The 24,222-nt window shown below is 39.2% G+C and overlaps 1 protein-coding gene across 1 annotated transcript; it reads left to right on the top strand.

Moving 5' to 3' along the window:
• The first annotated feature begins 3,113 nt into the window (after positions 1 to 3,113).
• On the top strand, positions 3,114 to 23,443 carry gldc (glycine dehydrogenase (decarboxylating)). The gene is made up of 25 exons (XM_067615534.1): positions 3,114 to 3,550; positions 3,743 to 3,821; positions 6,674 to 6,809; positions 7,250 to 7,414; positions 7,900 to 7,977; positions 8,181 to 8,328; positions 8,974 to 9,170; positions 9,313 to 9,409; positions 9,882 to 9,987; positions 10,209 to 10,348; positions 11,710 to 11,790; positions 12,039 to 12,136; positions 13,111 to 13,195; positions 13,307 to 13,348; positions 13,466 to 13,608; positions 14,449 to 14,524; positions 16,543 to 16,668; positions 17,587 to 17,736; positions 18,875 to 18,987; positions 19,167 to 19,308; positions 20,152 to 20,263; positions 20,421 to 20,516; positions 20,608 to 20,780; positions 20,905 to 20,985; positions 22,438 to 23,443. The coding sequence occupies exons 1-25, from the start codon at positions 3,251 to 3,253 to the stop codon at positions 22,573 to 22,575; spliced, it is 3,102 nt and encodes a 1,033-aa protein (XP_067471635.1). The 5' UTR covers positions 3,114 to 3,250; the 3' UTR covers positions 22,576 to 23,443.
• The last annotated feature ends 779 nt before the right edge of the window (positions 23,444 to 24,222 follow it).

Here is a 24,222-nt window from a genome sequence, read left to right as displayed (position 1 = left end):
AATGTAGTCAAAATGAAAAGAGATGCAAATGTAATGAGCTTTTTTTCCCCCCAAAACTCACAAAAAACGCCATATTTCATCATCCTTTTAACCTCCTCAAGGTCATATTTGCTTCTACAAACAGGTTTGTCTCTGCTGGCTTTATACTGGCAGACAGCATTTAGGATAAATCTATTCATCTCTAAGCCACAGCAACTGGACACTCACCGGCCACTACATAAGGTACACTTGTGCAATCTAATGCAATCCAATATAACAGCTCTGCCATAAATTCTACATTTTTTAACTATAGTGTACCTAATATTTTGTCCACTCCATTAACATGCATGAAGAGGGCAAAATATTAGGAACACCATTCAATATAATGCACCCAGTACACCACCACCACCACCACCCACTACGACCTCAATAATAAACATAAAAGCAGAATTGTCACCTTTCTAACAATGTCAACAAAAACTGCAAATGTATAAGCTTCATAAATGTAGAATCTATGGCAGAGCTGTTGTATTAGATTGCACAGGTGTTCCTGATGAAGTGGCCAGTTAGTGTATATAAGTGCTCGTGGAAAAATTAGGGATAAAGGATATTTTTTTTAAATGACTAACACAACTACTAATGTTCAAATGTTCTGTACCAAGTAAAGTTTTACCTACAAACACGATTTTACAGGATATATTAAAAGCTACCTTTGACCTCAGGAGATACTATAAACCTTTGAGTAACTTTTGTAAGCGTCAATTTCAATCTGTATCAAATAAATCTGTAGATAAATGTCACTCCGGCTGAAGTGAACTTTACTTTCACTTTAATGTTAACTTATATTGCTGATTATATGGACACTGTCTTGCTTAATAACGTGCACTAAACAGTCAGTAAAAAGTCAGCACGAGACTATGATTGTAATTTTATTCCTGACAGAATTATGTATTGGAGGTTGCAGTGGGATGTTTTGAGCTGCCCTCATGAAGAGGAAATATCAAAATTAAGCAGGTCTGACTTGTTGGGTAATCTGATTGTGCCAAGGGTCACCAAAAGGCATAAAGCTTTAGTAAGTTTAAAACACAGAACAACCTATGAATTCTTTAATATTTAATAATTAGTAAATAATAAAATTTAGCATAGAAAGATATTAATTTCATTTTTAAATCATAATACAAACGTACTCATGTATATTTAGTATTCGTCACATATCTATTGCGAAATATATAATAAGGCAATAAATGAGTCAATCTAAACAGGATGCTCTCAAGGTGTGTTACGCAATTTTATCAAAGGTAAATCAAATCCCACTCTCAGTTACTGATTTCACCAAGTATAAACATGTTCCTGGTTTAAATTCTTAATGGCTGACTGACTCACGTTTGAAGGCAGCTGCAAAACGTTAACGGCGGTGGCGGCAGCCAGAACAAACTCCCACAAAGAAAATACATTAAACTGGAGCTCGTTCAGCCGCTGGCGATTCTTAGAGGGGAACAGGTGACAACACAATAGTAATGTTTCTGTCTCGCTGATTGGTGGAGTTTGTTATATTTGTTGCACTAACAGCAACAAGAGTCCTGTAAGAAATTATGTACATTTTCAGGTTCTCATTCATGGTTTCTGATAATTAATGAAATAACTGTGTAAATCCAAGTGTTATTTTATTCTATCTTATATTTATAATAAAGCTGGATTCATAACTGAAAGTTGATGTATTAAAAACAGTACGATGGATTTAACACCACTGTGGAGATAATTTATGTTTATTAAGAGGAATCATGCTTTGCTAGAAATAAAACTAGCCTTCATTTCAGCCTGCAGAAGTGGACTTTAACACCGACAAACATTATATAACACTGTTACAATTATCAAACATCATGTATTGTCACATTATCAGTGTCTGACTGTTTGGCTCAATTAAATTAGCCCTTGTTCAATTTTGGGGAAACTGATGATGAATGTAACACACACAGTAACGTGCACATGAAATTCAGTCTTGACCTGGTTTCTCAAATGACCCCATAAGCTGCTTTTTGGAAAAACAAAACGAAACAAACAAACAATACCCCGTCTCAGACATATGCCGTTACAGGTATTTCAGGCCACATCTGAGCTCGAGATGCTTGTCGGATGTGTCAGAACTTGTGACAGTTTCATATCTTGTGTGGGAAAACTGCAACCAGATAAACAGAAATGCAAATAGCTCTTCTCTAGCCTTCTGCAAGAGAAAATAATATTCATTTGCCATGATACAGACCACGTTGTAATAGTTTGATACCAGGTTTCTGGTACTATAGACACACTGCAATGATAAATACACAGTCCATCAGTGCAGCTATGGATACGTTAGTGTTCCCTCTGTAGCCGCTCAGTGTTTGGACACATGCCTCCCTGAACTGTGTTGATCCTAAAATGCATCTTGATACCTGCATCCAGTGCTGCCTACTCACAATCAGATCACCCATGATGCATTTTTGAAATGCGGTTTGTCCTCATGTTGACTGACTGACTCTGATGTGCTTTCCAGATAATTCTGCAAGGGGCAGTTCTCCTTTGAAATCAACCGTTGGCCTCTTTTAATCCCTTTGTGTTAGTCATGGCTTTGCAATTTTAAAATGGAGTATAAATAACGGAAGTAGCAAGTAAAAACGAGTTTACTTGCACCTACATGACTCACCAGCGTGTCACTAGTTTGTCGTTATGATGGCATTGTAATGATTTCAAGACAAGTTTTTATCCAGTACATTACTGTTTTGCACCCTATCACTCTAGTTAATTAAACTATATCACTTTATTGGGTATATATGTAGGTAAATGCCTGAGCTTAATTGTTAGACAGCATTTTACCCTCTTGCACTCACACATTATCTCTGAGTAGATCTTGTCTGTCATTAAAGTCTGTGAGAGCTCAGTGTTCAGGGTGGACTTTGAAATTGAGCCTTGCTCCTGAAATATATCTCCAGAGTGATACATCTGTATTTCCTTTCCTATCCTCTGTCGGTGGTCGGTGGGCACGTGAGAAAGTTAAGCAGCTGTTTGACCGGGGCTCGTCACTGCGTCACGCAGCATCTCCGCCCTGATTGGCTCGCTCTTGTGCAACTGTGCAGTTGTATAAACTCTGCAGTTTGAAGGAGTTGGCAGAGTCACCTGCAGGGATCGCATCCGCATCAGTGGGGGGAAACTCTTGCTGAGCGAGGGGAGGTTTAAAAAAAAAAAAAAAGAGGCTTCACCCGGTTTCTGCGGACTTGTCTTGAGAAGTGATTTAGAGATGCAGAGCTGCGCCAAATCCTGGGGGATCTTCCTGGCCAAGTCGGTGAGTCCCAGCGCACCGTGCAGGCGTCTGAGTGACAAGAGCCGCGTGGTTTGGAAACTTCAGTGCAGGATCCGAAACAGCGGGGCATCCCTGACCCCCTCAGCAGCAGCAGCAACCCGGGGTCTGAGGACGTCTGCAGCCGCCACCTCCAGACAGATCGAGAGAATATTACCCAGACATGATGACTTTGCAGAGAGGCACATTGGTCCAGGTGAGAGGGAGAAGAGAGAAATGCTGGATGCTCTGGGAGTCGAGGTAAGATTTCATCCAACAATAGTTTAGGCGCAAAAACATGCTTTCTTTCTTTCTTTCTTTTTTTTTTTTTTTAGCATCAAACCTAGTTTCAGCTTGAGATAAATCTCTGAGCAGCATATTTATGTTATCTTGTGTTCATATGCATATTTTGCGCGCTTTTATATATCTATAAATCTTTTTTTTTCTCTCCAGTCGATCGACCAGTTGATCGAAAACACAGTTCCATCCTCCATCCGTATGCAGCGGAGTATGAAAATGGATGATCCAGTCTGTAAGTTTTGCCTTATATCATAATATTTTATTGCTCTAATAACCTCTTTGTGTGACATTTACATCCTTCCACTAAAAAAAGCTGCATTTTACCTCGATGCCATTGTGCCAACCTCGATTTAAAATGGTAAATTATACCACCAAATTGAGGCTTTTTTTTAAAAAAAAAAAGAAAAATCCCAGTCGTCTCCTGCTCTTTTTCCTTCCCACATTAAACAGGCATAAAATGAAGCCAAGTGAGTGGCTGAAATGTAGGTTGCACCTCTATTGTGCGCCGCGGAGCGCTCTCTCCGCCGTTAAGTCTTCCTTTGAACATATTTGGAGTTGTTTTTGCGAAACTCGGCGAGCGGCACCAATCTCCTGTTGGGAAGCCTGATGCTCATAGGATGGCAACTGGAGTGTAAAGTTAAAGCCTTGAGCTCCGGTCCCAAGTCCAGTTCAATCTGGTTACAGCGTTCACATTACATCACAGCCGAGGGGGTTCCTAATAAGGTGACTTGGGTATGTTTTGCATGGGATCTGCCTGGATGGTCTTTTCTCTCTCTTTTTTTTCTCTCCTATGCAGTGCTTGTGCATTTCAGAGTCTTCCCGAGTTGCTGTTTTTTTTTTTTTTTTTTAGAATAATGAGACGGTCTTATCAGAGGGGATTTCCGGCAAACGGTGGAAGAGATAAAGCAGTGAATTAAGTAAATTGGCTGTAGTAGAAGATTAAATCTCTCTGATGCTTTTCTGTTAGTTGTAAGCTCTGTTCAAAGCTGAATAAATGATGATGAATAATGAGTGTTTCCATATGCAAATTGATCTTCTGCGCGGGGAGGGGGGTTATGTTAATTTGTTGAACTGGGGCTGTTATTATTTTGGGTGCGTAGAAGTGCAAAATAGAAAGAATATCACAATATAATAATAACACTTTTTTCCCCCTGGTATCAGTACATAAGATGTCAAATGCATGCACAATCACATGTAAATAATAAAATTGATGCTCAGTTCAATGACCCTGTTACACTTTATCAGTTAAGTTTCTAATCACCTTTAGCTTGGAATCATAAATTTGGGAAGCAGGATTTTGTATTTTATAACACAATATGGTCATATCACAATACCCCTGAGAGTCAGTACATGTTATATTTAATGTACGGTGTGCTGGGACACGTTTAGTGTGTGATTATGCCCCTTAAATAAATGCTGACATGACCCTATAGCAGACTCTTTATTGACCTTATAAACATAAACACAGTCAGCTTTAACTTTGGGGAGATGTTCTAGAAACTACAACATTTAGGAAAGATTATTGTCGAGATAAAGAAGTTATTAATCCGCAGGTAATGTTTTTAGTCGGGTCCGCCCTCCTCTGAGTCTGTTAGGTTTCATAATGCAACAAATCATGCTGAAGGAACAAACTGGAGGCCGTGCTGGTTTTTCTGCTTGTTCAGCTCTGGAGGGCTTCAGTTTGCAAAGCCAGCAAGGGATTCTCTCTCCAACAATAGACCTCCTGGATGGTTCTGAATCAGGCTTTTTTTGCTGCTCTGTAGAAGTCCGGGACCATGGGAAAGCAATCCTCCCTACTGAAACAAACTCTCACACACACACACATACACAGAGATACAAACAAACACAATACTACATTTTTATTTCTTGTGCTGAATTTCGCCGATTCACCACCTCCGAACACTTCTCGGAGCTTGAATGAGCAACGTTTTTCCCGTCACAGGAGCTGTAAATATCCACTTGTATACTGGGTACGGGCAAACGGTCCCTCTCCCCACCTTTCTTTTCTGAAAACAGGAGTAGTCAGGGCTCTCGGTTCAGACGAGCGGTATTGTCCATTCCTTGGAGTTGCTAGGCAGCCAGGAAGGCCAGAGGAATCTCAGAGGCTGGTTGTGTATTGGCTGTGCTCCCTTACAGCAGTGGGGAATGAGGCTAAATAACTAACCATCAAGAAAGAACACATATGAGTGTCGTCTTCTTTCTGGTTGCTTGTAACACGGACATAAATGTGTTATATGTGCGTTGTCTTCCTTATCTTCACGTTGACTGTAAGGCGTTTTTCTTTCCTTTTATTGATATACTTACAGCACATTCTCAGTCTTAAATCCAAATCATTTTAAGAGTAAATGTGGAGAGCGTGGCGGCTCTAAATGATTGCATGCCACACTGATTAGAGTTATAATAAAGCTACTCCAGGTCCTCACATGAGAGACAAGATGCTGTTCATCAGATATTTTGGTGTTTCTTGTTCTGCCGTCGCTGTTAGTTTTATTGATCAGTGTCTGACAGGAAGGTAAACTCTTTAAAAGTTGTAGTTGTAACCATGTTGTATGGACAAATAAAATGTATCATGTTTCATGTATTTATTCTTTTTACTGTGCAAAAGTGGAAATTAGTAGAAATTCACAAAGAAACAGATGGGAAAGTATATTTTTGGGTAATCCTGTGAATTAAATACCTGGAAAAATGAAGGTACTTTATTGCATTGAAACAAAAATCATGCAACTTTAATACTGCCATAAAGAAGATTATCATCATCACCCTGATATGTCACTTTACAACCAGAGATGTAAACAAAATTCTGTTGTCTTCATTCTATATTATTCTACAGCCCAATAAAGCAGAGACTGAAAAGACAAAATCTTAATCACACATTAAAGTGAGACTATGTAGGTTTGTTAGCCGCCGTTTTTGCCGATGTTCAAGTATCTATCGTGTATTTAGAAATCCCCAGACTTCAGTAGGTCGAGATCTCCTTTTGTCTGGTATCGCGAGACTAACCAATACCATTATCCTGTAATAATCACTTGTTACACAGTGGTCGCTGTTTAGCAAAAATTACATTCTTGCTTTGAATGTTTTCAGGTGAGAATGAGGTTCTGGAGTCTCTACAGAAGATTGCATCAGAGAACAAGGTATGGAGGTCCTACATTGGCATGGGCTACTACAACTGCTCAGTACCGCCGCCCATCCAGCGTAATCTCCTGGAGAATGCAGGCTGGTGAGTGTCCTCACGTGACCTTCCCTCAGAAGAAACCGTATGGAAATTAAAGAACACTGAGAGTTTGTTTCATCCCTGATCCCAGCACAGATAACTAATGATGTTTATTCATAAGGTTTGGTTACTCATTTAAAGCTAAATTGTCGCGGTGCAGAGTAACGTTCTTGTAATAGGAAGCCTTGTGCCTTGAGGTTAACGAAACTTCACTCGTGAGATTTGATGATGTGCCTCCCTCCAGCTTTCTGCTGAACAAAATTTTCTTTCACCCAAATCCAAATCAACCATCCTTTCTTATGTTGTTTCCAAAATTCTTGGGTCGGGGGAGACTTACAATGCATTCCACTGTCCCGTCTCGGTTCCTTGAATAACCACCAACTTTGTGCTATTGTCCTCACGTCCAAATTCCCTCTGTTGATTCATTGTGTATGTCTCGCACTCAGGGTGACTCAGTATACACCCTACCAGCCCGAGGTCTCTCAGGGTCGCCTGGAGTCTCTCCTCAACTACCAGACCATGATCGGTGACATCACTGGCCTGCCTGTGGCCAATGCCTCCCTGCTTGACGAGGGAACGGCCGCCGCTGAGGCCATGCAGCTCTGCCACAGGTGTTTACACGCTGACCCACTGTACTGTAGATCACAAACACAAGCAGTGACTTTGAGAACAATCTTTGCTTGCCAGAGTGTGTTGCAAAATAGCATTTAATCATATTCATTCATATCATTATTGTATTTCATACTCAAAGACACAGTAAGCCACGGCTTATCCACAAGAAAGAACTGAAGAGCAAATGCAGGCATTCAAAATACATAAAATATATGTGATGTCTAGAGTGACAACAGCAGAGGAAAAGCTTCAATTTCTAAGTGGCCAATTTTACAAGCGGCCAGTAAGATTCAGGGTTTAAGATCCTTCATAGAAGATCTAGCAAAATGTTCCTGTAATGCTAGAAGGAAAGTGTTATGAGAAGAAATTGGAGCAGAGACAAGAATAGACTTGGTTTAATTGAAGATGTTGTTTTAATTTTAGCCTGACAGGCCCGGGTTACAGTGTTTTGTCCTCACCAGGTATTTGTGTTTACTTCTCACAGACAGAACAAAAGAAGAACCTTCTATGTTGACCCACGTTGCCACCCTCAAACCATTGCTGTGGTGCAGACCAGGGCCAAGTATGTGTTATACACACACACACACGTCAATGTGTGATTTCTCTCTAAATACGAAAGAGGTGCTACTCATGCTGAAGCTACCAAAACAGAGAAAATGTTTTTTTCTCATGTACTCTTGGTGTGTTTGCTTATATACAGTTTCACAGTACCACATTGTAGCGTTATGTGTGCATAGATCAAGAACTTTGACTGTTATGTTGCAGCTACATTGGAGTAAAAACGGTGCTGAAGCTGCCTCATGAGATGGACTTCAGTGGGAAGGACGTGAGTGGTGTGCTCTTCCAGTATCCAGACACTGATGGCAGGGTGGAAGACTTTACTGCCCTTGTAGACCGCGCACACAAAGGAGGGGTAAGAGACGTTTTCCCACAAAACAAGTAAAAGCGCGACTAATACTAAAGCAAGTTGGTGGTTAAAAATGGCAAAGCAAGAGTAACTTCTTGAAATAATGAAAAGGAATGATGTCATGTGATGGTAATACACTGCATACAGCACGCTTGTTTTACTATTTTGTTATGACATTATAGAAATGTGATGAGAAGCATAAGATCTAAAGTGTGTGAGTGCTGTTTTCTCTCACTGCAGTTGCTCTTTATTAGGACAGTTATATTTTGCACACAAGTTTTGATTGATCTCCATCTCTTAGTGGAGAAGCATCCATATCCAATATCCAAATTTAATCCTCAAGGTGTCTCAAGGAAGCAATTGGATGCCCCTTTTTTACAGCAGCCTTACTTTGATGTATATGCTGATGACATAGTTGTATATTTTCATTGAAGAATTTGCTTTGTGCAGCTTTTAATGGAGGACTGGGACGTGTATGATCTTTTCATCTTTGGTTAAAGTCTTCTTATTTCACGAGAAGGGCACAACCAGTGTCAATCCCTGACATAAATGTGTCATTCCTAAAAAACACTACAGATTAGTCAGAAGAGTCTTCCTACGAGCAAAGAGGGTTCATTAACTTGGTTATGACATATTTCTTTCCGTGTCCAGGCCCTGGTTTGTTGTGCCACAGATCTGTTGGCTCTCTGTGTGCTGCGTCCCCCTGGAGAGTTTGGGGTCGATATTGCGCTGGGCAGCTCCCAGAGGTTTGGGGTTCCTCTCTGCTACGGTGGTCCCCACGCCGCCTTCTTCGCTGTTAAAGACAACCTGGTCCGAATGATGCCTGGCAGAATGGTTGGAGTCACCAGGTGGGATACAATACTCAGAATACCACAAACTGATTTTCTTTCCCTGATAGAGGAGTTCAGTGTGAAATGACAGATCTTTATATCAAAAGTAGGGACTTAGAAGCCTCCTTATAGAACTCAGAAAGCTGTATTTACATTTCAGGGACGCCGCTGGTAAAGAAGTTTATCGGCTTGCACTGCAGACCAGAGAGCAGCACATCCGCAGAGACAAAGCAACCAGCAACATCTGCACTGCTCAGGTACAACCAGGCTCATTCGTTTATATGTGGAAATAACAAAAAAGGAGGAAAGATATACTAGATTGTGTGTGTGTGTGATTCAAAATATACCCCAAGAGCCTCCATAATGACATTTAATCAGTAAGACGGGATAGGAGGGGGACAAAATTAACAAAATGGACACAATAAATGAAAAGAGAGAGAGGCAGCAGGAGCCATAATTTCTTTGTTCTATCATTTTCTTGCTTGCCATGGTTTAATAACACAAAAGAAAAAGCAAAGCCATTGTAAAGACAATGGACCTCTTGCCTGAAATATCTTTGTGGTGCATCAGTGGCCTTTTGATTTTTAAGTTTGTTTCAAATTCTTAGTTTGACAAATGGCTGCTACAGCCTTTTTAGCAGAAATTTGCAGTATTTTCATTATGTGTTTTTTTTTTTTCTCCTGTTGCCTAATGGATTCTTTTTCATATTCTGTCGTCTCTGACTTCTAGGCTCTGCTGGCCAACATGGCTGCTATGTATGCACTGTATCACGGTCCCCAAGGACTCAAACACATCGCTGAGAGGACGCACAATGCTGCTCTGATCCTTGCTGAAGGTAAATTTTGTTGTTTTTGACTTAAAATCAACCATCAGGATAAATCCCTGAAAGTAGCCATCTTCACAGATTTTGTGCATGCTTAATTTCAATCAGTTCTCCTTTTTTTTTAATTGTAATTTTGGGAGTGCCAGAAATTTGTGGTGAGATCCATCATTTGATAGATGGATAGCTGAATAAATGACGGAATAAATAATCATTTGCACCTCACTTTGTTTCAGGTCTGAAGAGAGCAGGACACAGGCTGCACAGCGAGATGTTCTTCGACACTCTGAAAATCAACTGTAGCGTGGCGGCCAAAGACATCTTGGAGAGAGCCGTGCAGAGGCAGATAAACCTGAGAGTCTACACTGAGGGAGTGGTGAGAACTGGTTTTGTTCCTGGAAAGCACTACAGTGGTGGTTTAGTGAGCTTTCATTGACAAGAGGATCATGTTTGGAATCCAAAACAAAAGTGTTTTGCGTTGTTGCAGCACTGGAGGGTAATTAATACAAGAACATGAAACCTCACCACTAAATTACAGTGTAATGACACTATCAAGCTCAACCACACAATCATTCACATTAGAGCTTTGTCAACATGTCTGGTAAGCACAGGAACATCTGCTACAAAGAGATTACAAGGAAATAAATAATGACAAATCACTAAACTAGGAACAATTGAAAACATAGAAATAAAGAGTTAAAAAATATATAACATAAAAAGTTTAACTTCTGTGATAATTATAGCTCACTTGCTCATCATGCTCTAAAAGTACTAAAACTGTATTTTTTCTTTGCTTAATTGTCTACTAGTAAGACATATCTGCCATATCTCAATTAATCAACTAATCGTTTGGTCTATAAATCATCAGAAAACAGTGAAAAATGGCCATTACAATATACTAGAGGACAAGATGACATCATTAAAATGTCTTGTTTTGTCTGATAAGCAGTCTAAAATCCAAAAATATTCATTTTATTATAATGTAAGAAAAACAGCAAATTCTCAAATTTGAGAAGCTGATTCTCCTGGTTTGGGGATTTTTTTTTTTTTGTTGAAATAAGACTGATCGATGTACCTCTAATTTATTTAACTGTATTCTTGCACATCGCTGCATATTTATATGTTTAATTGTTTATTTAATTAATAATCTATTGAGATTTCATCAGATAAAAGGCCAAAACATACAAAATTAACTGATACGCTCCCTTTTTAAAAAATCTACAAAGGACAATCTTTATTAACAGGAACTTGTGTCGTGAGAACTTTGACAGACTTGGCAGATAAAAACTAATTTATGTCCCAACTATCTGTGGCAAACATCCAGAGTGTTGTCGACTTCTCTCTCTTTGATCGCAAAATGTGAGGTGGATGCTTTCCATCCAGTAGGTAGTATTGAGTGCTATGGTAAGAAATCATTGGTCTCAATCATATCAAAGTAATTTTCAGAAATATCCGAATATTCCATTTACTGGGCTTAATCTACAATCCCTATTTTTACATATTGATAAATGGGATAGGACACCACCAGAAAAGAACTCGCTGCAGAAAAACAAGAACCAAGGAGACTTAGATGCACCTAATTTTTGTAGCTACTGTATGTATTATAGCATTTTTCAATCCTGGTCACTCTGTAAAGAAATTTCAATTCCTGACTTTTATTTTACCTTATAGTGTTTGTCATGTTTTTGTCTTGTTTTGTGTTTGAATGAAACTTTATCTCTGCTTCTCTTTCAACAGTTGGGTATCTCTCTGGATGAGACTGTGACTGAGAGGGACTTGGACGACTTGCTTTGGGTCTTTGGATGTGAATCCTCAGCTGTAAGTTGATGGTTAACATTTTCAGCTCAGTCGTCACCTCTTACGTCTTTGTGCCTCATTATTCTGTCTACTGATTACTTATGCTGCCATTTTTTTTTTTTTACTTCTTAAGTGTCATCATTTAAACTGTTTGTAATTTCATTTATTTCTTTGTTTTGAGGTTGCATTGTGTTTCTATATATTATTTTTAGAGGAGGGTTAAAAGTAAAGCACCACCTGCTTTAATTTCAAATGATACATTTTTCCAGGAGTTGATTGCTGAAAAGATGGGCGAGCGGGTGAAAGGGATCATGGGAAGTCCATTCAAGAGGACGAGCAAGTACCTCACACACCAGGTCTTCAACAGGTTGGTAGTTCTCATTTAAATGGGAACACCACTGATTTTTACACATCAAAGTCTGTTTACAGGTGATGGGGAGTGCTACTGCATGTGTGGAAAAAGAAGCTGTGTTAATCTGATGAACAGTGGTGGTTGAAACTGAAGACTACAAGTCTGAAAATGGAAAAAAAATCAGATGGTGTGGAGTTATAAAGAAGTGAAGTTACCAGACCTCTGTAGCCTGTAGTGTGAATAAAGTCTAGTTGCACTGTGGGTAATTTAGGCACCAGGTTTTGTTAAGGACGAGGGATGCGTGGAATAAAAAAAGTCAATATCTCTAGTTGATTACTTTATAATCACTACATTACATAGGAGACAAAAATGTTAATCAGATACTTGGAGAGTTACTCCACACTAGGTCTTTATTGGCTGAAAGGTGTAACCCTGTTGAACCCCAACGTTGAACACAGTTGGCTGTGGAAAAGCCAGATCGTTCGACTGGGTGTAAATACTTTTTAAATACTAATTATCTGATATAAAGCCCCTCTGCACTTGCACCCTGCTAGTATTTAGTCTGTTTTGTTTGTGCCATAACAAAGAGGCATATTTATTTCAAAGCATTTCAGTACTCGGTTACTGGGAATCCTCAAAGTGTTCACTTGATTTATAATATAAAAGAAACATGTTGTCCTGATACACTAAGTTTTTAGTGTTTTAACCATTTTAACTCATGCCTCTCTGTTGGCTGCTGAAACTGGTGCATATTATCTTTATTAGCGCCACAAAGGCAGTCTGATATCAGGGCCTCTAATGTCTAAGTCCCCAGTTTGTTCTCTGACATTATCACTGAGACATACTTGAAAAGATTCACAGTCAACCTTTCTACTAATACACTTAATAAACATGCCACTGGTGTTAATTTTGCTTTAATTTTGTGATATTTGAGTCAGAGCTTTGTAACTCTCAGTCAAACACCATTCTCTGATCATCCTTGTCTCCAGCTACCACTCTGAGACCAACATCGTGCGATACATGAAGCGCCTGGAGAACAAGGACATCTCCCTGGTGCACAGCATGATCCCGCTGGTGAGTCCTACCTGAAGTCAAACAGCATGTTCAGAACCGCAGACAACTGAATTTCCTGTCACGTCAAACGTGGGAGTGAATGTGGTGGTAAAATGTTGTTTTCTTCTTCAGGGCTCCTGCACCATGAAGCTAAACAGTTCTTCAGAGCTCATGGTGAGTCATTGAATAGATCTGACTAAAACTCAGATCTTTTATAACAAATTATACAAGTTTTTAGGATGTTTAAAGTTGTTTTGGAAAGTTGAATTTTCCCTGTTTTCCCTTCTTTAGCCCATCACCTGGAGGGAGTTTTCCAACATCCACCCTTTCGTGCCTCTGGATCAGGCAGAGGGCTACCAGAAGCTCTTCAGACAGCTGGAGAGGGACCTCTGTGAGGTGACGGGCTATGACAAGATCTCCTTCCAGCCCAACAGGTGAGTCATTGTTTGTCGCAGCACAAAACTTGCATACACCAGGATCCAAGCACCTAAATTCTGCCACACGGCATGAAATAAAGTGATGCTTATCTGTTTAATTAATTTAATTTGCCCTTTCACAAGCTGTTCTAAAGTAGCCTTGAAGCTACAAAAAGTCATTGTTAGAGAAATTTAAGGCATTTAACACCAAAAACATTTGGTCAGAAAAGAAAATTTGACCCTTTTCTTAATAATTGTCTAATTTTTAATGTCTTAAATGAGAATAATCTTCATCTTCTATTCTACTTTATCAGACATGATTTTTACTGGTACGGGAGCTGTTTTAACTTTAAAATTGGCTAAATAATGGTGATAAATGTGATATTTAAATAATGCATTATCTACAAATTTATCACCATTCATCAGTTATTATGCATATATTCTTAGTTTGATTAAGTAACAGTACTGAAGGGTAGAAACAAGGAAACAAGACCTTTAGTTGAAGTAAGAAACCAGCACTTGGCATTTACCTTTTGTGTCTGGGACTTTGTATTTGGTTTCAGACTTTAGTCAGTATCCATTAGTCTAGAATCTACATGATTTCAGTTTTCAATTGATAAAACACACACACCCACCTGAGCGGTCTATCACCACTTATCAGCAGCTGAGGGTTTATGAATAGTACACCATGCTACATTGGCCAGGAGAGTTATCGTACAGCTAGCTTTTCCTCCCATCTTTCACTCCCCTTTTGGTAACGTCTGCACACTGGTCTTTGAACTGTCCTGAGGTAATGATGTGTGTGTGTGTGTGTGTGTGTGTGGTACATGACCATGGTGTGTTTGCCTTGTTTTCCAGTGGTGCTCAGGGAGAATACGCTGGCCTGGCAGCCATAAAAGCCTACCTGAACTCAAAGGGAGAGAGCTCCAGAAGTGTAAGTCTAATTGGACTGAAGTCAGTGTGGATTAGTGTTATATCGAAGTTAATAAGACTTAATTACACTGCAGGCTTTTATCTTGATCTGTGACCCTCGGTAACACTTTGTTTAAAGTCCTCCTATTTAGCATTAGTAAGCAATATATAAACAGTTAAGTGGTTTATAACACATTATAATGTAACTGTTAGCAGATATAAATGTTATTTGTCAACAACTATGAATTCTGTGGGCATGAATTATGTTGATCACTGTTTCCCAAAGCCCAAATATCTTATTTTGTCCTGACCAACAGTCCACAACCCAAAGATATTAAGTTTACACTCATGGAAAATCACATAAACCTGAAAATATTCACATTTGAGAGGCTGGAATCAGAGAATTTGAGCAAAAAAATGACTCAAAACAATTTATCAATTGGCGATTTAATTTTCTGTCACTCGACCAATCGTTGCAGCTTTAAAAATGTTCTTTATATCTGCTTATAATAAAAAGTGGTAAACCATTTATTAAATGTTAGTATATTCCTTATAAATGCTAAATTGTTACCCTCAAGGATAATTGATTGAATAAGCTGCTGTCTCCAAAGCCTTATTCGCTTAGCCTCAGCAATTTAGAGGAAATATGATTTAAAGCCTGATTTTCTGCATTACAATCTGCCAAAAGAGAAGATTAACAGCCACAGTGAAGCTCAAGAGAAATGAAAATATATGAAGCTTCAGCCTCTTTTGTATTCTTTCACAAACCCAATTAACAATGAGTTGCTATTCTTAGACGTATCAGTTTTATGGCTGACGAGTATGGATGATTTATTACCAGTAGTTTGTCAGTAGACTTTCAGTCAGCATAATCAAACAGAGGTTAATAAAGCATTAGTACATGAGCCAAAGAGTGTTAAGTCCTCTCAGCTCAATCTGAGTTCCTACTGTAACAGTGAGGTTTATTGTTCTCAGATTAACATGTTTCAGGCATCCTGGTTAGAAATTTCTTCACTATCCTGGACGTGCTGATTGTCATTGGCTCAAGGACGACGCGAGATAAGACACTGCCTCAGATTAAAGAAAGGCTGACTCAAGTATTTTTTTCCTCGACTATAATTTGGCCTTTGTTTTTTAATGGCTCCCTCATAAGCACATCTTAGATAGTGGCCTGATCCCTTGAAACAGTCGAAGTCCAAACTGACAACCGTTTGTGCAAACAAAGGGGCTGAAAACACTGCGCCCCCACCATAGATTACCTGCTTCCAAGATTCCATATTTGGAGGTTTTAAGACACTGCTGAGCCCGTCACACCACTGACTTGCAGTTGTCAGTGTTTTCCCAGTCAGTCATTTGTCAATGTTACCCAACCCACAGGTCTAAGTGCCCCAGTTTTCTTGTGTGACTAAGTTGCAAAATGCCAGAAGTGTCACCCTAATAAGGGATAAAATCAATTAGTGACCTGCAGGCAGGTTACACATTAGTTGCAATAGTGGGTGTTGACCGGATCAAAATTCACCCTAAAAGATCTACAGCATTTCCACACACAGACCAAGCTCATACAGTATATCCACATAGATTTTTGTATGGTAATATGATTTATTCTACCTTTTTTTATTTTAAATATAGCAGTTTATGTGGTATTAACTTCAGAAAATTGAGGCTGTTGTGTTCAATTTAAGCTGTTGACTCAGCCTTAAATGACTTTCTTTACATGCTCTTTTTAAACAACGCAGGGTTGTTGAGGTTTCAAAATCACTCACCAAAAGGAATATATATATAAAATATTTATCTTTTTTAGTCAAAAACTTGTTGGTTTCAACCTCATTTCATCCTCACTTTGGCTTTTCTTTCCCTAATAATAAGTGCTGCTTTTCCTGGATAACCAGAATTTATAGTCACAGCCTCAATTGAAGTATTTCTTTTCATTACGGCTACATAACAGAATAAAATCATAATTTGCATCAGTATCACTTCTTCTTGATATTCAAATTAACTGGTACATCTGTCCTGCTACAATGATATTTCTCTCTGCTCCAGGTCTGTTTGATCCCCAAGTCAGCCCACGGCACCAACCCAGCCAGTGCTCAGATGGCCGGCATGAAGGTGCAGGTGGTGGAAGTGGACAAAGACGGCAACATCGACCTGGCACACCTCAAGGCTCTAGTAAGAATTAGTATAGGGGTTAGAATAGGGATATACAGTATAGGAGAAATTAAATTTGTCTGGCAGATAAAGCAACAAAGGTCACCTGTCACATTTCCTAGTAACTGTTTGAGAGGATTTAATGTGTAGTCCATAATTATGTAGTTATTTATTATGTGTCTGAGTGTCAAATTACCTCTCATCAGCATTAACTCTTAAAGGAACAGTGTGCAAGATTTAGTGGCATCTAGCAGAACGGACTTAGCAGAATTGGAATATAATATTTATGAGTATATTTTAATTAGTGTATAATTACCTTTTAGAATGAGCCCTTTATATCTACATAGGGAGCAGGTCCTCTTCCATAGAGCCCGCCATATTATACCACCATGTTTCTACAGTAGCCCACAATGGACAAACCAAACACTGGTTCTAGAGAGGGCCTTTTGCATTTTTTGTGAGTTTTGTGGCCACCATACGTTCTCCTACACACTTGGAAGAGGAGGTGTATTCATTTAGTCGCAATCTGCAACCTCACTGCTGGATGCCACTAAATCCTACACACTGGTCCTTAAAGGTTGTTGATTGGCTGTCTGGTGCACAATGTTATCCCAAAGAGTGGTACAGTCTGAATTTTCTGCATGTAAAAGGGACTCACAATAACTGATTATATAACTTTGTCATTGATCATGAACCAAACACATCTTCGACAGTGTTAAACTGCATTATTTATTACATAATTCTAATTTTCTGCTGGTTTGTCGGCTGTTTGATCATGAAATTTAAGGAGCTCATAAAAGGCGGCTTTGAATTCAAGCAAAAATTAACAACCCTTGGGTGTTGGTTAGAAGTTACAGGTCAAATTATTTTCAGTATACTAAAGCCCGCCTTTTTAATTTCTAATAATTATTTGGCTCCGAAACCTGCACTCTCTTACAGGTGGATAAACACAAGGCGAGTCTGGCGGCCATGATGATCACCTACCCCTCCACCTTTGGTGTGTTTGAAGAGCAAATCGGAGACGTATGTGAGCTTATTCACCAGAACGGTGGCCAGGTTTACCTGGATGGGGCCAACATGAACGCCCAGGTGAGTGCAGTGTAACATGGCAACAAAGCAAATTTAAAAAAAATGTAAAATACAGTTCACGGTAAAGTAAAATATGTAATTACTTGTGAAACCGAAGACTAATAGGCTAAAGGTTTATAGCTGTGTGTTATCAGGCTGTAAATAGATAACCTTCGATCTCTATAATATGCAGATGATCGCAACACTCCCTCCACCAATCCCTGACAGACTTACAGACCCTGCCCCCCTCTGACTTTTAAGATGCAAACTTCTTTTACCCCCAGCAGCCAGTCGTATGATTCAAGTAGACTCTATATTTGAGGTATTTCTAGTAAAACGACCACAATAAAGTTGAGAAAAAGGTCAAGAAAAATGCAGTGTTGTAGTGTAATCAGATTTTAACTTTGTGAGACGGTTAAAGGAAGAGTTGCATGTTTAAAGCAGCTTTAATTAATATTTTTATAATAACTGCATCAAATGACAATGTGTAATGTCCTCTTAGGTCCTCTCTGCTGAGTTTCATCTCACTGTTTATCTGTCCAGCTGCAACTGTTTTGGTTCACTCTCTCACCACTCTTGTAGTGTTGTTTTTGGCTGCAGCAGGCAGCTGTTTTCAGTAATAAAAGCTCTCAAAACCTCACAGTGCACCGTCTGCTCAGCACCAAACGGCAAACAGACAGTTAGCGACTTGCTGGTGAACATAGTGGAGCATGTAGCAGCTAAATTGTTTGAGCTAAAGGAAAATGAATATTAGAATTACGTCCATCAGGTGGACAGAAACACAACTCCAAATTTATGATAATGTTGGTCGATAACTGCTGTTTGCTCACATGTTCGACATGTCAACTTAAAAAGTGATGGTATGTCAGTGCCTTCTACACCAAGCAATATACCCATCTGTGTGTCTTGAGTTAAATCAATAAAACCATTTATTTATTTTACACTTTACTCACTCTACACTCTGTAGACTGACCGCCACATGACTGCAAATTTGAACTGAGACTAGTTTCTGTCTAATTACTCAGTTTTACTCTTTTCCATTCAGTAATCTAAGTTATAAATGGGGGGAAAAGTGGTAAATATTCCAGGTGAATTCAGCGATTTGCCAGCCACTGTGGCCTTCAGATCGTTCATTTTCCTTCTTCACGCTGTCCTCCAGGTGGGTTTGTGTCGTCCTGGGGATTACGGCTCTGACGTGTCTCATCTCAACCTGCACAAGACCTTCTGCATCCCTCATGGTGGAGGAGGACCCGGCATGGGACCGATCGGAGTGTAAGTCAGACTCACTGGATGATGTGGAAAAAATGTCAAATTAGTTTGTGTGAATCAAAACATTTACATCAGTTGTTTTTGGATTTAAGCTTCTAAATTTAATCCTGTATTCCTTTTAAATGAAATAATGTCTCCAAGATTAGTTGAATTTGAGTGTGTTTTCATCTGCTCTTCATCAGGAAAGCCCACCTTGCCCCCTTCCTGCCGAGCCACCCGGTGGTTCCCATGCAGTCGGTCAACGCCAGCAGCTCGCTCGGCACCATCAGCGCCGCCCCCTGGGGCTCCAGCGCCATCCTGCCAATCTCCTGGGCTTACATCAAGGTCAGCACAGATCATCATTCACGTTCATATTCTGTCATCTTGACAAGACGACATATCAGCACTCCGATAGCAAATCTTTCTCAAACTTTGTGAAAAATGTTGAGAAAGACATAAGAACAAAGTTTTTAGTGCAATTCTGAAGCAAAAGCACACTGACGGTGTAAGGTGGAAAAGATTTCTCTAGAGTTTATAAGTCAAAGGCAACTGCTGTTTTGGGCTGGTGGGAAGTTTTCAGACACTCAAACCTTGTCGTTAAAGTCACCTGCTCATCATGTGAATTTCATGTCAGCCACATGAACTAAAGTGTGAGTAGCTAATAAAGTAGAAAAAAAAGGAGCTAATAAGTGTCGATATCATGAGGTTTTATCTTCTGTTTATCAGGAAGGAGTTGCACATAAGGGATGCAAAGTGCACAACTTGCACAAGTTTTAAAGAAAAATGCACCTTATGGCTTCCACTTTTCTTCACCACAAGTCTTTAACACTGAAAGAGATAAATCCAGTTGCTTTTAAATTTTTTTACATGTCTTTTTTGACCTTGATAACTGAGAAAGTTGAAGACGTGACCTCATTGTCATTGTCTATATCCGATTTTAAAAAAAAGTTTCACTTTTAAGTATCACATGCACAATTTGGAAAAAACTTTGTCATCAGTTGGGAGTCAAAGAAATAAACTAGATGTTTGTCTGCAGAATAAAAAAGATTATTCAATGACTGGTCTGAATCCTTACATAAATAATTATAATTTCCATTAATATACTAAATCAATCTGTGTTAGCAAATTGATTTGACTTGTGGAAATGACTGTTTCACATCACTCCTGTTTTATTTTCTTGGTGTTTAGATGATGGGATCGAAGGGACTGCTTCACGCTACAGAGGTGGCCATCCTCAATGCCAACTACATGGCCAAGAGGCTGGAAGGTCACTATAAGATCCTCTTCAAAGGCAGGAAAGGTAAAACACTGAAAGCATAATTTATAATCAATGTATGTTGATGTTTTTGCACACATCTCGGGATGTCTGTAATCAATTTGCAAAGACTTAATGCTTCTAATCAGCTCATATCAAATTAAAAATGTTGTCCCTGATGTTCTCGTGTTTGTCTAAACAGGTTTCGTAGCGCACGAGTTCATTGTGGACGTGAGGCCATTCAAGAAGACGGCCAATATTGAGGCTGTGGACGTGGCCAAGAGGCTGCAAGATTACGGTTGGTTGAACATTCACGTTCTTCCTTATTTGTAATACAAAATATACTGTATGTGTTGCTCAGTGTGTGTTGTTTTTGTGCTGGTGTCCAGGTTTCCATGCACCCACAATGTCATGGCCCGTGGCTGGAACACTCATGATCGAGCCCACGGAGTCGGAGGACAAGGCTGAGATGGACCGGTTCTGTGACGCCCTGCTCGGCATCCGACAGGAGATCGCAGACATCGAGGCGGGACGGATGGACTCCCGCGTCAACCCGCTGAAGGTATGCTACTGGCTTCATTTGTCCACTTTAAATGTATTTGTATGAGATGAAATGATGTTTTACAGACTGACATTAAGCTGTTGCAAATACCCTGACATGAGGTCTTCATGTGTTTGTGTGTCAGATGGCCCCTCACTCTCTGGCCTGCATCTCCTCCTCCACCTGGGACAGACCCTACTCCAGAGAGTTTGCAGCTTTCCCCCTGGTGAGTGTCCTGATCACTCTGACTTCAACAGTACAAACTGTAACTTTTACAACGTGCTGGCGATACTTTAAAGAAATGTACAGTCTTTGTTGCCCTCTAGTGGCTATAAGAGGCCATTGCAACAACACTGGACAGTTTTTTTTTGTTTTTTTTTTTAATTTTTATTCCTGTTACACACAACCTGACGGGAGGGGAACAAAAGTATAAAGGATAAAAAATAAAGGATAAGGCTGTCACAATTTGTTGATTAATTGATTGATAGAAAATTCATCAGCAACTATTTTGAAAATTGTTTGAGTCATTTTAAGCAAAAGGGACAAATCTGCTGGTTGCAGCTTCTTTTCTGTGTCATACATGACAGTAAACTGAATATCTTTGTTTTGTGCTGTTGATCAGACAAAACAAGACATTTGGAAACATCACAGTGAGCTCTAAGAAATTATAAACAGGCATTTTTCACTATTTTCAGACAATTTAAGACAAAATGATCGAGACCATAAGCTGCAGATTAATCAACAATGAAAACAGTTTGTTAGTTGTAGCACTATTACTTCCAAAATATTAAATATCAAAACCAACAGTGTGTTGGTCCATCTCATTAAGACCTCTCCACATTGTTAATTGTACATTTGTTTCTACTAATGAAATAAATCTTTAAAAAATGTGTCAGAAATATATAATTTCATTAAAATAAAAAAGTTAGTCCCAAAACATACTGTCATTTTTAGCAAGTGTTACTCCAGAGTAGCTTCGGCAACACAGGCAGTATCTGTCAGTAGGATCACTTCAGTCGTTTCGTGGGATAAATTATCAGTGAGAAACATCAGCAGCTTTATACTCTCCACTCACAAAGACCATGATCAAACTTTCACAATAGCAACATCAGACTTTGAAGAGGTTTGATGTAATTTGGGATGTGGGCGGCAAGTCAGAGCTGAATGTAAGTTACTCAAATACCAACAGTTGAAGTTATGTTAAAGTGACTTTACCATCATTTCTGTTTTTTAAAAGTCCACTTAAATGTTTTTAGAGGAAAACTTTGCCCTTTTTAGTACCTTATGACCTTAGGTAGGTAAAACCTGGACCAGGTCTTTTTTGTTCCACATTTCACTCTTCTAAACCAACTTTTCGTTCCTGTGACTGTTGTGATCTCACAGAAGAACCTGCTAAGTGGCTGTGGTTGAACATTCACACGACCACGACCTTGTAACAAATGAAGTTATTGTATTTTTTGACACAGTTCTTTGTTTTGTAATTTGGGTGACCTGTGCATTGAAGACAATCAGATTCCTTCACAGCAGACTTTAAAGGATTGTTATGGAACCACTTCTGATGAGTTTTACTGAACCCCGTTTTAAAGCCTTTCAGTAAATCGCTTTGTAATGTTTGCATTTCGTCATTAAGTACCTGTGACTTCTTTCTCACATTTTTCCCCTCTTCTTTCCTTTACAGCCCTTCATCAGGCCTGAGACCAAATTCTGGCCGACCATCTCCAGGATCGACGACATCTATGGCGACCAGCACCTGGTGTGCACCTGCCCACCCATGGAGGTCTACGAGTCTCCGTACGAGGAGAGAGCCTCCTCATAGATGCTCTTTGCGGCCCGGTCCCATTGTCCGGCCTAAGCTTAAAGCGGTGAACCCTCACTGACTTTAAAACACCCGTCTGCTCAGAGAAAATGTGAGCGCAGGAGGCTGCAAGGACTCAGAGGGCTACTGTGAAATCATGTTCGCTGGAGCAGAAGCAATGTTCGATTTTTCAGATGTAGTTTAATAAAACTGAGTGATTGTTGCTCACTTTTCCGGTATAATAGGGATTTCAGATTTCCCCGGTCATCCATGTTTTTAACATTAGCGAACTGTGGTTAATTCCCTGAAGTGTTGCTGAATGTGTGCCTAAATTTAGGAATCGTCAAGCGCTCACTGGTTTCACAGGACAGCCCTGATTGAACTCTTGCTGCCTCATCATGAACAGATGTCCAAGTCTTTGAGGCGGACATTGGGACCAGGCCTCTGTCTGATCAAACCCTTAGTGGTTTTTCCTACTCGAACTCTTCCAAATGGACCAAAGGTGCAACTTTTGCTTTTAATAAGTGCACCCTTCGACACCGAGGCCGCTCCATAACACACTGTACTTTGAGCTGATTACAGCTACTTCTTCTATACTTTTTGACTTCCAACATCTATAAAAAATACCCTTGGTGCCTCTATTCTGTTTTGTAAAATAGCTGCCTTTTGTTTTTGTTTTTTTCTCAAAATACCTGACAAAACATAGCAGTTAGTTCTCTTGTAGGCTTTTGTTAATATGCATCTATTGTATGAAAATGTTTTAATGTGTTGTGACATTTGTTGACCACATAGATAGTCTTAATGTTAATTTTAAATGAAATATTTTCTAATCTAAAGTGTTTTGTCTGTAGAGAAAAAAAAAGTCTGTATTAAACATTTTTGTCTTTAAGTGAGTTCATGTTGTGTATCAATAAGTACAGTTTGGGATTTTAAGTTGTCATATTTCAGGCAACACTGCCGCCTGGTGGTGACGAGTGGAACACCAAGATCACCAGATGTTCACTTTCTAATGACTTGAGCTGAAACAATTCGTCCATCGAGGGATAAAAATTGTCAACTATTTGGATCGTTTGTATTTTTTTTAAGCAAAAATACACAACATTGCCACTTCTCAGTTGTGAGGATTTGCTGCTTTTGTCTTATGTAATGCAAAACTATATATAGGGTTTATATATAGAGAGAGAGATTTTTGACTGTTTGTTGAACAAAAGAAGCGATTTTATGGCATTAACTTGAGCTTTGGGAAATTGTGACGGGCATTTTTCACATTTTCCTGAGATTTCATTGACAAAACAATGATTTTGACACGTATTAGTCGCAGCCCTACTAAAAGGCACAAAGTAGAGCTGCAAGGACCTTTTCATTATCAGTGAATCTGTTGATAATTTACTGTACTAATCACTTGGGCCATAAAAATAGTAAAAAATGCCCATCACAAGATCTTAAACTCCAAGTTTATATATTTAAATTGCTTGTTTTATCCAACTAACAGTCCAAAACCAAAAGATGTTCAAGAAAATCAATACATTTTCAATTCTGAGAAGCAGGATCCAGTGTATTCTTTGCATTTTTGCTCAAGAAAATCAAACAATTACTAAAACAGTTGCAGATTAATCGTGTTGTTTGTCTAATAATTTTAGCTCAAGTCATGTGTGTTTAATCATGTGA

This window comes from Thunnus thynnus, chromosome 2 (genome assembly GCF_963924715.1).
Source record: "Thunnus thynnus chromosome 2, fThuThy2.1, whole genome shotgun sequence".
Classification (NCBI taxonomy): domain Eukaryota; kingdom Metazoa; phylum Chordata; class Actinopteri; order Scombriformes; family Scombridae; genus Thunnus; species Thunnus thynnus.
The sequence above is the reverse complement of the archived record's forward strand: the minus strand, read 5'-3'. Positions and strand labels throughout refer to the sequence as shown.

Bases quoted from the DNA above. Each gene is read 5' to 3' on its own strand.
- gldc (XM_067615534.1), top strand. From the start codon at position 3,251: ATGCAGAGCTGCGCCAAATCCTGGGGGATCTTCCTGGCCAAGTCGGTG. The intron at 8,329-8,973 runs GTAAGAGACGTT...TTCCGTGTCCAG, and splicing joins ACCGCGCACACAAAGGAGGG to GCCCTGGTTTGTTGTGCCAC. The intron at 13,609-14,448 runs GTGAGTCATTGT...CTTGTTTTCCAG, and splicing joins ATCTCCTTCCAGCCCAACAG to TGGTGCTCAGGGAGAATACG.